Source organism: Simochromis diagramma, unplaced genomic scaffold, assembly GCF_900408965.1.
Source record: "Simochromis diagramma unplaced genomic scaffold, fSimDia1.1 OVJJ01000325.1, whole genome shotgun sequence".
Lineage (NCBI taxonomy): Eukaryota > Metazoa > Chordata > Actinopteri > Cichliformes > Cichlidae > Simochromis > Simochromis diagramma.
In genome coordinates, this window is record NW_024387291.1 from 2,007,036 (window position 1) to 2,024,369 (window position 17,334).

Sequence of the window (17,334 nt, forward strand, 5' to 3'; positions counted from 1 at the left end):
TTTTGAAGTGAGAAATTCTTGAGATTGAACTGTATCCTGAACTGAGCCCACACCCTGAGGAAGTGCTGAATGTGAAGTTGTCAATTGACAAAGGTAGAGAAGAACCCAGAAAGGAGGCAAGAGACATACCCTGAGTTGAGTCAAACTCCATTGCTAGCCAAGTGGTGTGGCCCACAACCTTCCCAGATTTTAACCAGTAGGCCATGGAGCAAATATTGGCAGCCCAATAGTAAATGCGGAAGCTAGGGAGTGCCAGGCTCCCTTCAGTCTTAGGTTTCTGTAAATGCATCTTAGCTACTTGAGGTCTTTTACCCTCCAAACGTAGGAGGAAATTCTAGAATCAAGGGTTGTAAAGAAGGACTTAGGGATAAAGACTGGTAAAAATTGAAAAAGGGCAAAAAAATAGGAAGAAAATGTATTTTAATCGAATTAATTCGACAGACCAGAGTTGTGTGGAAACACAATTTAAATTTAAACAATTAGCTTTTTTATTTCTAAAGCAAACAATTACTTCACGTGCCTGAAGTCAATTATATAATACTGTTGAAATCCTCACATGTCGTTGATTGGTCGGTCAAAAGTCTGTCGTTGTTGGTGTGACTTTATTTTTGCCCCGCCCTTTCTGCCAAGCTCCTTCACGTTCTTAAGCTGTGATTGGTTAAACACACGTCGATCAAATTCTTTTGCAGGGTTGGTTGCAGGGCGGCGGTTGTTGATGTATGTGTCAGAAGTCAGGTAGTCGGCACAGAGAGCAGCTAGCAGGTAAGCAGACAGCAGCAGGCTGCGTCTTTACTGATTAATGCGATTAGCCGCACTTCACAAGTAGCCCACTAACTGTACTCTGTGTGCTCTAAATGAGTTTGCGATAAAAAAAAAACATGAAAAAAAAAACATGAACGATTAGAGTGTTTCGCTCAGTGTTCGCCGTCTGCGGCTTTTTAGCCTTGGTAGTTTGTCTGGCTGATTGTAGATAAGCTGAAACTCGTGAATGAGCAGCATGAATGGAGCCACTTATTTATAATTCAAACGAGAACTAGCCTCTTTTATACTCAGTGTTCATATCAACAAAGCACGTGTTGGAGTGTCAGAGGAAGTGGTGAGTGGGCTAACCTTCACTCAGTTCCTAATAATAACTGTAATATAGCGCTTATTTATACCCGCAAGCTACTTCACTTGTATTTCCACAAAATAGAAACAATAAGTATTATATGTATGTATCTCTTAGATATTGCACATGTCGCTCCTGTTCAGTGGTAACATGCGCTCCTGGGGTGGAATAAATCATTCATTAATGTTGACAGCAATACTACAGGCTGCTGTAGTTTGTTTCAGCCTCCCCTTTGTCTTCCCAGGTAACGATGCAGTTCCTAGGGCGGCTGCTGGACACAGTCTCCTCTGTGTCGACCCTCTTCACCAACCCTTACCGGGTCCGAGAAGTGCCGCTGTCTGACTATGGAGGAGGAGGGAAAGTGAAATTAAAAGAGGAGGGTCGCATAGTTCTGTACAAGTACAGTCAGTCATGGGACTGTCTCCTTCTCTGCCCAGAGACACCGAATGTGGCTTTGAGGTCTGTGTTGATCACGTAGATACACTGTTCTGTGTGTTCTGCAGACTCTGATATGGGTGTGAAAGTTCAGTGTCAGCTGCAAAAACATTTCTTTTGCACTTTTAGTTGCTTTTATTAGCATAGTTGCTCATTTCATCCTGTGTCATCTTACTGGTTTACTGGTTTAGCCTACATCACCATTACTCAAACAGGCAGCTAAGGCTATGCCTTTTATTTTATCAGCTATAAAGCTTTGTAGCAATCATGTGATATGCTAGTAACTATGACATCATCCATTTTTTTTTGCAAAACCCTGTTTTCAGCCTTCACTGTTAGCATTTTGGGAGGCATGTTGTTGGTTTTTGTGCACCAGAGTTGACCTTATGTAGACACAAGGAGGGAGTACTAAATTATAAACTAGTACTAGCAATCTTGCTTAGGAAGTTGCATCTGTAAAGTACATGTATATTTGCTATTTAGTGCTAAGTAACATTTCAAGTAAAATGTTACAACTTCAGTCATAAAAATGAAAGTGGAGACTATCAGTCGGGATTATCTGGACAATCTGTTACCACTACAAAAAGCATATAGGTCCTGTCAGGTAATTCCATTACAAATGCCCCTAGAGTATCAAAGAACACAAACAAGCTGAGAGGTCCAGGTTTGTTATTCCTATGAGCAGAGGTGAGGAGATCTCCTGTGTTGTCACAATTGACAATCAGGGTAGCCTTACCCCTAACTTTAACCCTTAACAAGTCTTCACTTTAACTTGAACAGTTGTCGTGAAAAGGATTAGTCATAGAAACCAAAGCATTTGATGTACCCAGCTGTAAACATGTTTATTTCTTTCTGCTGTTAAAGTTGTCCATGAGCTTATAAAGGAGTTGACCTGCTTTTGGAGTTGGCCTCATATTGCCACTCCGGGAGCTGCAGAGTTTGGCAGATCTGCGCTGGCATAACTTTTCAGCTCGGGATGTTGCTGCTTGGCTACAGATCTGAAAGGCAGGTTTGAAGAAAGATAGAAAGAAGGTCTTAGCATTGGCCTCAGCTGATACCAGACATGTCAAATATTATTAGTTTACTAGCGCAAACCAGATCCTTGTTGGGAGTAACCAGGAGGGACAGGATTAGAGATGAGTGTATCAGAGAGACAGCTAAGGTTGAGTGGTTTGGAGAGAAACTAGAGGTGAGGTTTGAGACACAAGCAAAGGATTGATTGTGGATATGTTGAAAGCAAAAGTAAAATATTATTTATGTATAGTATGTAAAAAAACATTAAAAGGAACTTTTGGAAGCTAAAGCAGCAAACAAATAAAAGGAATAAACGTCTTAAACACTAATGCTTGAAGCTTTTTTGAATTGTTTTTCTTAGCAGAGGAGAAATATTATTATTTATTCTTTATCTATTAGTTCATTGGTACCACATTAGCAGAATTTTTGGTAATCTATCCACATTTCCTCTTCTTGTAATCATTGCATTGCCTGCAGGCTGTTTCAGGTGGTGTCAGAGGAAGATGCCATGAACTGGTTCCCACAGTACGCCCTCAAACTTCGACCTTTCTATGAAACGCTTCTTCTGAAGTGTGAGTCGACACAGCCAATCGTGGACTGCATCCGTGCTCACCCAGACTGGAGCTCTGCCCACATTGCTGTTGAAACAGGCCTGAGAGAGTGTCTCAAACATAACTATGTGCAGAGGTAAGATAAGCCAAATTGATATTCTTTTTTGGGTTTCTGTGATTATTTTGTATTTATTGGCCTTTTAGTGAGTGAAATATCAGACAGCAGTACGTCTCACAGTTGCATCTTCGTGTTTATGGTATTGATGGATGGGTGGATGAATAATGCCGAATGAAGAGAGATGTAACTCATTAGTCAGGAAGTCTGTGCCAGCTAAATGAATCCAGTGCAACAGATGGTATTGATTATTTAATTGGTTTATAGAAATGTTGCCTCAAAGCACTTATGGTATTATCGAAGCTTATAGCTCATTAGATACAAGTCATTTATTTTTTCACTCATTTTCTTGTGCATTTTTTAAATTGCTCCCTTATTGGCAAAAGTTTCTGTCTTATTAATAAAAAATGTGACTTTTGAGTAATTTTGAGGTAAAATTGAAAGCTACTTGATTCAGTTAGTCTATTAGTGGATATTTAGTTCTAACAGTTTCACAAAAAAAGTCTCTGATTCAGCCTGAAAATCATCCTCTACAAGTAGCGTTGCTGGGAAGTTTAACTTAAAAGACACGATCTGGAGAGTAGGTGTGAATGTGAGTGCGAATGGTTGTCAGTGTGTCTGTGTTAGCCCTGTGACAGACTGGCGACCTGTCCAGGGCGTACCCTGCCTCTTGCCCTAAGACAGCTGGGATAGGCTCCAGCGCCCCCGCGACCCTGAAAAGGATAAGCGGCAGAGAGAATGGACGGACACGGTCTGGACACGAGAATAACATAATAAGGAAATCCGAAGTGAAATGAGTTGCTGAGGAAAAACAGGAAAAGGCAGTCCTTCCTTGACCAAAGCAATAATAACACAAGTCTGCTTAAAAAACAAAACAACAACCCCCCCCCCCCCCCCCTCTCCCCAGCTCTCATGCTTTACTGATATGACTTGAAAACATATAGCTGAAGAATTTAGGAAATAAAAAGAAGCTTAGGAAAGTTTGTTGACTAAAGCACACAGAAAGCCTCTGTGGTGCTTCATGGTGCAGAGCTCCCACAACATCAGCTCAAAATCTTTGCATCTCCAGTCAGATCAATGCTCGGGACGCATCAGGCCAGACGCCGCTGCATCTGGCATGTGGGCGAGCTGACGCCACATGTGTGAAGGAGCTTTTGGAAGAAAGCCAAGCTCGCACCGACATCAAAGACCAAAACGGAGAGACACCGATCCACTACGCTGCCAAGCAGGATTCTACGGTAATCATCCAGGTGAGCCTCAGCTAAAGCAAGATGGTAGAGTCAGACCTCAGACCCTCTAAAGTGCACATTAAAATGATTTCTCCCTCTCTCCACTTTTCCTGCTGTTTTCGTTCTCACCTTTCTCTCATCATCCAGGTCCTTTGCTCGCGGTTATGCTCTGGTGTGGACGAACTCAACAAGAACGGAGAGACGCCGCTCCATGTGGCCTGCCGTACAGGCCGAGTGGAGGCTGTCAAGGCCCTGTTAGGAGGTGGGGCCAAGTGTGACATCATTGGCGGTACAGGTTACCCCATCCACAGCGCCATGAAATACAGCGAGAAGGGGTGAGTGGGAGGAACAATGAGTTATTTTTGTGTCTATAGATGAGCAGAATTGGCCGATTGTGCGTCTGTACGATACTAAAGAACACTGAAAATGGGAACAGCTTCTCTGGTTCTCCTTTTTTACCGGTTCTCTAGAAGTTGTCTGTCTGTCTGTAATGTGTGACTTCTCTACACTATAATAAAGAATGTAGTACATATTTAATATTCTTGTTTTAATTTCGTGTTCATCTGTTAGTTGTGTGGAGGAGATCCTCAAAGCAGATCCAAACCAGCTCCAGGCAGAGGACTCTTTGTATGGAGGGACGCCTCTCCACTGGGCTAAAACTGCTGAGGTTAGAAACACTACGTCGTGTGCTGTGTAAAAATTCATAATGGTTTGTTTAGTTTTGGCATTACTCTTGCAAACATCCTGAGAAATTCACACTGAGTTTAATCCTGAGTAAATCTAGCTGCCTGCCAGTGATGGCTGTGCGTCCTCTGGTCTCTCAAATCAGCACATCTGCGAGGGATTAACACGGAGCTAGAGACTTGACTTCATGTTTCTTTCTGTCTTCATGTCTGGGTGATAGATGTGTCGCATGCTGTTAGAGTGTGGCTGTGAAGTGAACTACCTCAGTAAGACCGGAGAGAGCGCTCTGCACATTTTGACCAAGAAGGGTCGCTTTGAGGCGGCTATGGTGTTGCTCACCCACGGAGCGAATGCCAACCTGAGGGGCCAGGATGGAAACACAGCTCTGCACTTAGCCATGAAGGTGTGTATACGATCTGCAAAATGTTCATGAGGAGAAAAGAGAAAGGTTACTTTGCAAGACATTGTGAGATTACGGGAGTTGTAGAACGCAGCACCTTTGAAATCAGATTGCAACACTCATAAAGAAAACTGAGGTCATGCTCTGTGTTACAGCCAGCGTGTTCACACTGCAAAATCTCTTTCCAGTCTGTTTTGACGAGTTCTTATTCAACATCAAATGTTTGTTTGTGGGCACATGGTTAGCACTGCCGCCTCACAGCAAGACGATTCCTGGTTCAAATGTCCTGGCAGGCTGGTGCCTTTGTATCCGGAGTTTACATATTCTCCCTGTGCTTTCCTCCCACAGACCAAAGATGTGCATTGTAGCTTAGTTGGTGATTGTAAATTGGCCATGTGAGGTTAATACTGTGTATAGCATAAAGCACTGCATAAATGTATGGTTGGAGAAATGCTGTCTGAATTGCCACAGTGTTTCCATTTTTAAAAATGTGTATTATTTTAATGTGAGCTGCATAACTGAGGTTTTTCACAATGGGGGTACAAACCCAGCTAAGCTATTGCAACAAGTACTGATTGTTCAAATACAACTGCAAAAAACCTTCAGTGCTGTGTGAAATGTAACTAACTACACAATGTAATGATTCGCAAATCTGATAATCATATTTTACTCAAAATAGAACAGTGAGACAATTTTTGTTTTAAATGTTTAAACTGTGAAAATGTGCCAGCTTAAGAAAAACATTTGCTTATTTTGAATTTAATGGCAGCAACACATCTTAAAAACTGTTGCGACATCACTGAGTAGCAGCCCCTCTTGTTTTGACAGCAGTACGTAAAACTCAGGAGACCAGTTGCTGGACGTCTAACTGTTGTCTGATTTAGGATTCTAGCTGCTCAACAGTCCTGCAGACTGCAGGCAGGCCAGCTCAGCGGACTCTTCTCCTACAAAGTCATGCTGTTGTAATAATTGCAGTATGTGGTTTAGTATTGCCTTGTTGAAGGGAAGCGTATGTTGCTCTAAAACCTGCTAGCACCTTCCAGCATTCGTGGAACCTTTCCAGATGTAATAGTTTCAACAAAAACTTCTGGAAGTCTTCTTGAGCCCAATCAGTGATTTCCTCTATAAACACATTTTTTCCATATTAGGGAACTTCTGGCCATCTTCACCTCTGAGAAACTCAGAAATTCTGTTTTTATTTACTTCTTACCCAGCATCCCAATTTGTTTGGAATTGAGGTTGTATTTTTTTTGTGTTATCCTTTGTTCCATATCCTTAAAAAAAAAACCTCTTCTCATTTGTTGTGACTGTTCAGATGGACCACATAGAGTTGATCAAAGCTCTAATAGTGTTTGGTGCAGATGTGGAGATTCACAATGATTTGGGCGAGACACCTGGACTCATCGCTGCACGCACCAGCAAAGGTAATGAGAGAGAGAGAGTGAGATGGGGGGTTAAAAGCGAAACATTTAAACATATAAAGAACATAGAAGTCTGAGCTTGGACTGGTGGTGTTAACAGTGAAATTAGGAGTTAATGTGCCTGACCTAACAACCCTGTTTGATCTCATTGAGTCTGATTTGAAAGCATGTGTCCACTGTGGATGATATTAGTCTGCATGTTGTGTTGGAGCTGTAATTAAGGGTTTTATAATCTGCCATTTTATCCCATTAAGTATTAATATTATATGATATGATAACACTTCCTGTTACAGATATATTGCTTTATCACTATGAAGCAATGAAAAAATATTAGTTATTGCTTATAGTCAGTTAAACTTTGTGATCATGCTTTTTTTTTTTTGCAGTATGCAGTATTGCAGCATCTTGGCTTCACTGCCTTTTAGTGAAATATCCGATTAGATTAGGTTAGATTTTGGTCCACAGAAGCAGAAAATGGAAACGAGCATACAAATAAACTCACTAACTCTAAGGCTACGTTCACACTGCAGGTCTTAATGCTCAATTCCGATTTTTTGATCAAATCCGATTTTTTTTGTCTGCTTGTTCACACTACAAATAAAATGCGACAGCAAACGCGCTCTAGTTTCTTTTGCGGCCCGCATGCGCAAAAGAAGACGTCACACACAACGCGCTCTGTTTAGACCAAACAGTATTGTTTGACTGATGGCCTTTAATATAAAGACTTGTTTCGGACTTTACGTTTTCCAATTTTGCTTTAAGTTATAAAGTTATTTTGTTATTTACATATGGCCTAATAATTATCCTTATTGCTGTTTTAGAGAGGAGCGGTGCTTCAAAGGATAGTTGCAGATAATCTGCAGATTATACAGTACAAATAAAATGTTCACGTTTCTCCAACGTTGTCTTCCCAACAGTTTCACTGACATCTACACTGGATGGCCGGGAAGTGTTCGCGATGTCTTCTCCAGTGCTGATAATTGTTGTCTGTCTTGTGTCAGTGACGTAAAAGACGGATTTAATGCGACATGACCATTCAAACAGCAGTCGCTTTCTAAAACATCAGATATGTATCGGATTCAGTACCACATACGAAAGTGACCCAGATCGGATTTGAAAATATCGGACTTGTGCCGTTCACACTGTCACACCATGATCGGATATGGGTCGCACAGGGTCAAAAAAGTCAGATTTGATGCGGTTTCGCCTGCAGTGTGAACGTAGCCTTAGTCATCCCACAGGAAATAAAAACAGTTTCTAATTTCTTTCTGTTGATATATGCAGCTGTTTACTGTTATTTTTCTGATCACTTTCTTTTTTGGCAGAAAGCTGGAGACAAAGACAAAGATTTTACATTTCACTCTGATTTCTTAGAAAAGCTCAGAGCATGTTACGGCTAAATTGAGCCAGCTAATGGATGTTTGCTTTCAAATACATAGACAGTGCAGGAAACCATTCACAAAGAAGAAATGGGAGTAAACTAAGTTTGTATTGACTTACTGATTTTGAAAATGCATGATAATTGCTAACAGCTTGCTTATGTTCTTGCTTTCTCTCTTCCTTTCATCTCTCTCCGTCTCTCCTCTTTGTGGCGTGTGTGCACGTCTAACTTGTTGGCTGCTGCTCTGTGTGTGTGTTTGTGTGTTAACATGAAAGGTCCTAATAGAAAGATACTGCTGGACTTGCTGTGTAGTGTAGGAGTACAGCGTTGCCTCCCTCCCTCCCCCGGCAGTCCTCCTCCTCCTCCCATCTCCAAGAAGGTCAAGCCTCAAGGCATAGGTAACACCACCACCCCCTCACCCCTGCTCCTCCCTCATGCTTCTCCATTTCCATTTTTCTGTCACTTCAAATATTCGAGTTTGTGTTGTCAGTCAATTTTTTACCCTTACTTTTCTTAGCTATAGATCATTCTTTCTGTATTATATATTTAATGATCAAATTTAATATAATCTTAAATCGCTGTAAACGTAATGTAAGAGCTGGATTCAAGTGTTCCTTCATATTTAAGTTAAAAAGACATTTAACCCTTTAAGCCTGAACCATAAAATAATTGCCAGAAATTTTTTTTAATGGAGTGTTTATTGAGCCTTCTGACAAATTAAAAAAAAAAAAAAAAATGTAAATTAGAATAGTTGATTTTTAATTGTATCATATTTGTTACATTGTGCGTTATTTGCAATTTTATCCTTAAAAATGTAATGCACAATTTTTTTAGGGGTTCTTTGGGGAGAATAAAAATGACTGTAATGTAAAAATCTCAAAAACTCATAAAAACCACATGTATATAATATGATAGGGGATCAGTTAAGGGGTTAAATGATACAAAAACAGTCTTCAAAGACTACTCTTAAATCTTTTTAAAAGGCAGGTAATGAGCTGTGAAAAAATTAGGACCCAGCAGAATTTAAATTTTCTGTAAAAGGTGAGCTGCATGGTGTGATGAGCTCCTCAACACTTCCCAAAAGCAGCAGACTGTGGCAGAGTGTGTGTGGTGATGGATTTTACAGTAGTGACACCACCAGTAAATGCTTCCTCCACAAAATCCTGGTGACCCCGTTTTTTCCTAGTTTAGTTTAGTTTATGCACAAATGTGATGTCATGTTTTGCTCCTGTACCAACAGCTGTTGTGATTGGCTTTTAGGATTTGAGGACATCTTGTATGTGGGGGCTGCAGTGGGTGCAATGAGCAGAGGCATATCTGAAATAGACGGCCCCCAAATGGAAACGAGAAAGTGAGTATAAAACATTTCTGATTGCACACTACATATCACGCGCCTTTATTGCCACTACTTACCCATAATCAAAGCACACACACAAAAGGTTGTAGGCAAACACTGAATATATAAGACAGACATGGCCGTTGTGACTTTACCTACAGTTATCATAGTTCTGTATAGTTACTGTGCTGTAACAAAGACACATATTTACCTACAGCACAGTAACTATGTGTCTTTTTTTCAAAGTGGATGTGACGGTAACAGGTGGATGTGATATTCCTCATACTTCATCCTAAATCATACTCTGCTTTATCTATACTGTCTATTTAACTCTAAGTGGGACCATCATTTATAAAATAATCATATTGTGTTCAGTTTGAGATACACATGCACACTGACAATGTGACTGTGGCCATAAACTCACCATGAAAGTGTTTCTAAAACCACTTTAATACAAATTTAATATTAATAATTCATATTATTGTAAAGTGTATAACTGATACACCCACAGCTCACTTTTAGAAAGAATCCAGGGTCAAAGCACTTCTGCTGTTCTGTGCTGCACAATAATAGGTTTCACAGTGTAGTAATGCCATTGTTCAGTATGCATTGAAGCTTCTGCCCTCCTTGATTTCTTTACCATTTGTGGGCTTTGACCTGCATGCGTTTAAGGCCTTTCTCTCCAGGTTTACTTTGCTTTGTTTTATTTTGCTGTTCTGTGTGTTGTGATGTTTGGTTTTGCTGGTCACATGACTCTTTTCAGTAAACTCTGTTTCGAGGATTCTGCTCTGTTCCAGAGGATCTAAAAAGTTGGATATGCAAGTGATTGGCTGGATAAAATTCATCATACTGGTCTTGGCCATCCGACAGGATGGACAGTCTGCTGTGTCTTGATGGTGGCGGTATTAAAGGCCTGGTGCTGATCCAGATGCTGATCGCTCTGGAGAAGGAGGCGGGCAGACCCACCAGAGAGCTCTTCGACTGGGTAGCTGGCACGAGCACGGGAGGCATCCTGGCTCTGGCTATAATCCACGGTGTGTTTGTGTTCTCTTTTCCAGTGCTGCGTTTTCATCACATAGCATCAGAACAATAATGACACTTCTTCTATGTGTAGGTAAATCCATGGAGTACCTGCGCTGCCTGTACTTTAGGATGAAGGAGCAGGTGTTCAAAGGATCAAGACCCTATGAATCAGCACCGCTAGAGGACTTCCTCAAAACAGAGTTTGGAGAAAACACCAAGATGACTGACATAAAGTTTCCCAGGTAGATATCTGAATGTGATAATAGGCAGAAAAATGCCAAGAAAAAGCTAAAATTCAAAAGAATTGCAGACCTCTGCCCAAGCTGCTCGTCATTTGGGCAGCATTTACTTTTAAACAAAGAGTAATGTATCTTCTATTAAAACATTGTGTACAAGCAGGCAATAGATAATAGGTATTGATTTGTAAATAACTGAAATAACTTGAGCTTATTATATAATATTATAATGCAGTTTATTTCTAACCAACTAGCAGCTCATTCATCATCGTTTAACCTTGAGTTTTACATTGAAGGCGAGGTCAGAGGTCAAATGTGATTAACATGAACCCACTCTACACTCCTACAAAGTTTTATTATAATTCATTCATAACTTTTCGACCTGTCACGCTTACAGAGAGAATGACAAATTGTTGCGTTCTAAATGTTATGCAGCCCTCTGCCACAAGATGGCGCTGCAGCTTTTCCATTGCTATAGAAAAGCACCAGAAATTTGTTAATGCAGCCTGGATCTTCTTTTAAGTCTGTCATTGTTCAGACCTCAGTGTTTCTTAGGTTTTATACTAATCAATTAGCCAAAGATTTTTCCTTATTTACTCGACTAAGAATTTAGTCGCCCCAGTTTCTGCTGGTGCTAACAGTGTCATATAAAAGCTTTAAATATCCCACTCTTTTGCTGTGATTGGTCAGTTTTTAAAACTTTGAGCTGGTTTTACCCTGATGTGTTAAATTGAGTCACCTAATTTTTTTCCGAGGTTCAGTTCCTGAGAATTAAAAAAAGGTACTGACTTGCTTAGATATGTGTAGCATGGCTCTCTTAACACTAAAATAATACATCTGAAGCCAGATTGGTTTTAAAAATATTTTTGTAATTTGGTTGAAATGCTGCTGTTCAAATTTTCAGGTGTTTCAGTAGAACAGGCAAACATCCTTTCACTTCTTTCTTTCTTTACAGGGTAATGGTGACCAGTGTTCTGGCAGACAGACATCCAGGCGAGCTTCATATAATCAGGAACTATGACCCTCCATCCGTCTCCAGAGAGGCCCCATACACCACCACTGCCACATTCAAGCCTCTCACCATCCCACAAGGCACGTCAGATATCACCTGTGTTTGTCGGCTACAGCACCAGCCCTCAAATGTCAAATGTATTAAATGGGACAGTGAAGTGCTCTGAACATACCACTGGATGGCACCAAAGGAATTTTCAGAGCTCATATTTTAATGTGAGGGTTATGTTCTTTCACTTCACTGAGGCAATAAAAGCTGAAAACTAAGCCTGTGTGTGAGCACAACACTGAAACTGAGACTGTGTGTGCTGTTCATGAAGGAGTCGTGTCCTGTGCTGTTTGAGTCCCAGCCGTGTTGTTGTTACAGGCTGGGAGGATGAAGATGTGTTGATAGTAGGATACACAGAAGAGCCACCCAGAAAGATAAGGAAGGTGACAGATGAAGGTGTGTGTATGTGTACAGGACCAAGTCCTGGAAAGTCGTGAAAAAGACAGACAGGAAGTGATAATTATGAACTCAGAACAGTGTAATTGCATTTACTATGCATGACTTTCTTACTTATATCCTTGTGTTCATATCAGAACAACTTGTATGGCGAGCTGCTCGCTCCAGCGGCGCTGCTCCCACCTACTTCCGACCAATGGGGCGCTTTCTGGATGGAGGGCTGCTGGCCAATAACCCGACACTAGATGCCATGACAGAAGTCCATCAGTACAATAAGGCCTTAAAAGCAGAGGTAGGCAACCGGAGCTCTATTCACTTTCCTTCCTTTATGCACTTAATGGACGTTAAGCCACATGGATTTGTTCGTGATTTCTTCTCTGCACGTGTGTCTCTTAGGGCCGTGAGAAGGACTTAAAGAAGCTGGGTATAGTGGTCTCTCTTGGAACAGGTGAGCCGAGTAATTGTGTGTCAAAATGTTAAATTATGTGAGTCATATCTCTTCTTCTGTGTCTTTAATATTCATTAAATGCAAAGTAAACTGATATATACACACACTGGCCACTTTATTAGGTATATATCACTAGTACTGGGTTGGACTCTGTTTTGCTTTTAGACCTGCCCTAATTCTGTGTGGCACAAATTCAACAAGGTGATGAAAGGATTCCTCAGAGATTTGGGTCCATATTGACGTGATTTCACAGAGTTGCTGCAGATTGGTTGGATGCACATAAATGATGTCATGTTCAAGGAACCAGACATGGCACATTATCCTGCTGGATACAGCCTTCAAAAGATTGGTACAGTGGGGTGATAAAGAACCACATAGACATACAATATAGACACGCTCAGCAACAATAGTCGGGTAACTGTGGTGTTTAAATGATGTCATTTAGCACTAAGGGGCCCAAGAGTGCTGGGAAAGTGTCCTTGAAACCATTGCACGACCAGTAGCAGTGCAGACGTTTGTGTTTTTTATGCCACATTTTGACCCAACACTCTAAATGTACTTATCAGACCGGGTACTGTTTTTCTAATCTTCTGTTGTCAATTTTTGGTGACTTGTAGCCTCAGTTTGCTGTTCTTAACTGATAGAAGGACACCTGGTGTGGTCTTCTGCTGCTTTAGCCCATGCGTTTGACATGTTTTATGTTTAGAAATGCTCTTAATTACCTTAGTTGATACTAAGTTGACCATTCTCTTGTAAACCTTAGAGACGGTTTTGTGGGAAAATCCCAGCAGATCAACAGCTTCTGAAATACTCAGAGCAGCCTGTCTGGCACCAACATCTGTGTCGCTCAAATAAAGTTTGTTCCTCATTCTGATGCTCAGTTTGATTTTCAGCAGTTCATCTTGATCATGTCTAAATGCACTGAATCGCTGCCATGTGTTTGACTGATTTAGATATTTGTGTTAACATGCAGTTGAACAGGTGTACTTAATTAAGTGGCCAGTGGGTGTATATATCAGTTGTATCAGAGCTACACAGGAATACATACCTATCACATTGTGAATAACTAGCTGGAGTTCAGTGTCTCTATTTGAAGTCCCCCTCCCCTTTATCATTTTGTACACGTGCTCCTGTGTGTCTCCAGGTAAACCTCCTCAGGTGGTGGTGAGCTCTGTGGATGTGTTCCGACCCTCCAACCCACTGGAGCTGGCCAAGTCCTTTGTAGGAGCAAAAGAGCTGGGCAAAATGCTGGTGGACTGTGTGAGTGCATCATTTTTCAGTTTATGTCTGTGAGTGGTTAACTCTGGCCATTGCTGTAATGTGCCCTGATTACTTATTTTTATTTAATCTGTTATTTGTGTTTATTCCATTTGACATTTGTGCATGTATTGGTGTTCTAATAACAAAAACATTTGTTAAAGCATGTTTGTCTTGCTCATTATAAATACGTCTCTCTCACTGCACAGTGTACAGACTCTGATGGCTGTGCAGTGGACAGGGCCAGAGCGTGGTGTGAAATGATCGACACCATTTACCACAGGTCAGAAACGACACACGTGTTAGTTTTGCTTCTTTTTTAATGCATCCTCTTTTCTCAGCCTCTCTGTATTTGTACCAACTTGCTCTCATCCATTTATCTTAGAATGCTTGTAGTTGTTTCTTATTCCCAGACGCTTCATCTGCAGGGGTTTAAAAGGAGTTCCTGTAAGACTGAGTGTTTACTTCAATTTCATTCAGTTTTATTCAAATGGTGACAAATCACAACAACAGTTGTGATTTGACTTTATATTGTAAGGTAAAGACCCTACAATAATACAGAAAATAGAGGAAAGCCCAGCAATCATATGACCCCTCTATGAGCAAGCAGGAAGAAACCTGCACTAAAATCAGGCTGAGTGGATGAGACAGAACAAAGACATGCTGTGGAAGAGAGCCAGAGATTAATAATAACTATTGATTAAATGCAGACAGTTGTATAAACTGATTCACACGTACATTTCATGTGGACTGTCACAGTGATCAAATCTGCAGCATGTCAGTTATCTAGAAGTAGGACATTTATCACCAACCTATATATGACATGCGTGCAGTTTTGTCACATTATAAATTACTTTCATGGATGTAGTTATGACATTTCAATTCAGTTTGGTTTTAATTAAGTTTTATTTATATAGCATCAAATCACAAGCCACATCAAGGCACTTTATATTATAAGGTAAATTACTTTACAGTGATAGATAATAAACCACAACAATCATATGACTCCCTATGAACAACCACTGCTGACAGTGGGAAGAAAAAACTCCCTTTTAACAGGAAGAACTCTCCAGGCTCAGGGAGCGGGGCGGCTTTTTGCTGTTGAGGGTGAGGAGGAGGAAGACGAGGTAAAAGAGGCACTGTGGAACTAACTGCTGTGTCTTTTAGCTTCATGGATAGATAAAGGTGCACATCATTTAAATAGCAATAGAAATATGTATAATATGCCTGCCTAAGAGAAGCATGTAGAATATAAATAGAACTGGTCCCTGCAGAGAACCCTGTGCATCTATAAATATATAGATGTTTGTGTTTATAAATATGATATCAGTTCATACATATAAATTTTGATGTCAGTGTTTCCGTTAAGTTGTGTGATAAAAAGGACCGTAAAGTGTCACAAGGTCATGAGGTTATGTTGCATCTCGTCTTCTTCGCTGTACTCACGTGAGAACCTGAGACCAAATGCTGTAGTTTCACTTCTGTTAGAAACTCATAAAGTACCAAATAACAGGTTTACACTGCAGTCGATCAGTTTAGCACACACACTCTTTTTCTGTTGTACCATGTGGTTCAGCATTGTCTTGTAAGCAAGCCTACAGTGGAAAAGAAACATGAACGTAGCTCCAAAAGCTCTTCAGCAGCAATGGTGATTTTTCCTGTTGTTTTTATTTATCCCTTTTTTTTGCATTTAGTCTTTCTTTACTATCTTTAGCATGTCTCTCTGCACAGTTAGTTATCATTATTTTGTTTATTAATCACTGTGTCCATTGCATTGTGTGCAGATTGAGTCCCCAACTATCTCAGGAGGTGATGCTGGATGAGGTGAGCGACGCAGCCCTGGTGGACATGCTGTGGGAGACCCAGATGTATCTGTATGAGAAGAGGGAGGTCCTCCAGTCTCTGGCAAAATTACTACTGAACAACTAAAAGCACAAGAACATCACAAATGGAGGCTGTGAAGAGTGTTTGAATGGAGCAGTGAGATTACTGAGCTGTATGTCTGACTAAAAACTGTAATGTCTGTGTTGGTGTGCTCTATTCAAACTGAATGAATCAGTTTGAGTATGAGTACAAACGTATTAAATATGTGGAAAGCTAACCCAGGAAACAGCTGACCTACTAAAGCCTGTTTAAAGGTGTTTTATGTAGCATCATGTGACCTTAGCACTGATCCTGTTGTGGTTGATCAGGTTTACTTCTAACATATGAACCAATGAAGAAGTTGAAGGTTGTACTGGGGAAATGTAAACTGACTGTTACAGTGTCATGTAAGTTTCCACTTCCCCCTACACTGTGGGTCAATCTACCTCTGGATTTGTTGAGGTAAATCTGGAGTGTTTCCTTCCCTTTTTTCCTCACTTGTTCATCACATTCACTTCTGACACACACTTACAAATACACCCGAGTCATTGAATTTTTCCATTAAGCTGTGTGATAAAAGGGACCCTGAATTGCCACCAGAGCATCAGCAGTATTCTCAGGTGCAGCTGAGATGGTGGTGATGTTGAACCAGTTCTGCCTTATGTGTGGGACCCACATTTGTACCTTTTCTTCCTTCCGTAGTAATCGAATGCCTTTCTGAGTTATTTATACTGACTTGAAACGCAATATTTAGCCTCATGTCTGTCGATAAAATATGATATTAATATGAAATCTTAAAACTGACATGAAAGATGTATTTGAATGAATCATCTCTGTGAAAGATAAAGGAACAGACTCTCTTTTGCTATGTGCACAACACGGACAGGAGGAACAAATTATTTTGTATTTTTATTTTTTTGTATTTGGCTTAATCCTGAAGTATAAATGGTATGGGAATAAAATATCTTAATATTGACCGAACTGCTTTGTTGTTGTTTCAGTTAGTCTCAGTCAGCCTGCACCCTTATAAACTTGGCTGTTTGTTGCTTTGAAACCCTCTATGCATGATAAGGTCAGTGGCTTTATTGCTTCCTTTGGCCAACTTCTTGTCCCAGCAGGGTATCTGACGAACAGCAGGGTGTAGATGTTGCCCTGGATCTTGTCCTCCCCATTTGGCTGACTCCTCAGAAGTCACCTTACTCTCTGCAGGTGTTTGGTGGTTGCAGCTTGCCAAGCGGCCTCTTCATGGTTGCCATTTGCCTGTGTGATTCCAAGGTACTAGTACTATCCAAGTACAAGGTACTAGTTCAGTGATGACGTGACGAATCCTACTTCCGGGCCTAAAGTAGTCTGCGTTTAATATGGCTTTTGTGTTGT

The 17,334-nt window shown here is 40.7% G+C and overlaps 1 protein-coding gene across 3 annotated transcripts; it reads left to right on the plus strand.

Annotated features, from left to right (window-relative positions):
- The first annotated feature begins 639 nt into the window (after positions 1–639).
- On the plus strand, positions 640–16,938 carry pla2g6 (phospholipase A2, group VI (cytosolic, calcium-independent)). 3 transcript variants are annotated; one of them, XM_040003966.1, is made up of 19 exons: positions 640–762; positions 1,353–1,567; positions 3,035–3,244; positions 4,293–4,473; positions 4,600–4,787; positions 5,023–5,119; positions 5,357–5,539; positions 6,852–6,960; positions 8,614–8,736; positions 9,599–9,689; positions 10,545–10,708; positions 10,789–10,939; positions 11,889–12,025; positions 12,312–12,389; positions 12,527–12,681; positions 12,786–12,837; positions 13,982–14,097; positions 14,304–14,377; positions 15,879–16,938. In XM_040003966.1, exons 2-19 carry the CDS (start codon positions 1,359–1,361, stop codon positions 16,021–16,023), a joined length of 2,463 nt encoding a protein of 820 aa, XP_039859900.1. In that variant the 5' UTR covers positions 640–762; positions 1,353–1,358; the 3' UTR covers positions 16,024–16,938. The 3 variants fall into 3 exon arrangements, with proteins under 3 accessions (XP_039859900.1, XP_039859902.1, XP_039859901.1); XM_040003967.1 differs by lacking the exon at positions 640–762 and adding an exon at positions 795–1,096; XM_040003968.1 differs by lacking the exon at positions 12,312–12,389.
- Positions 16,939–17,334: the final 396 nt, after the last annotated feature.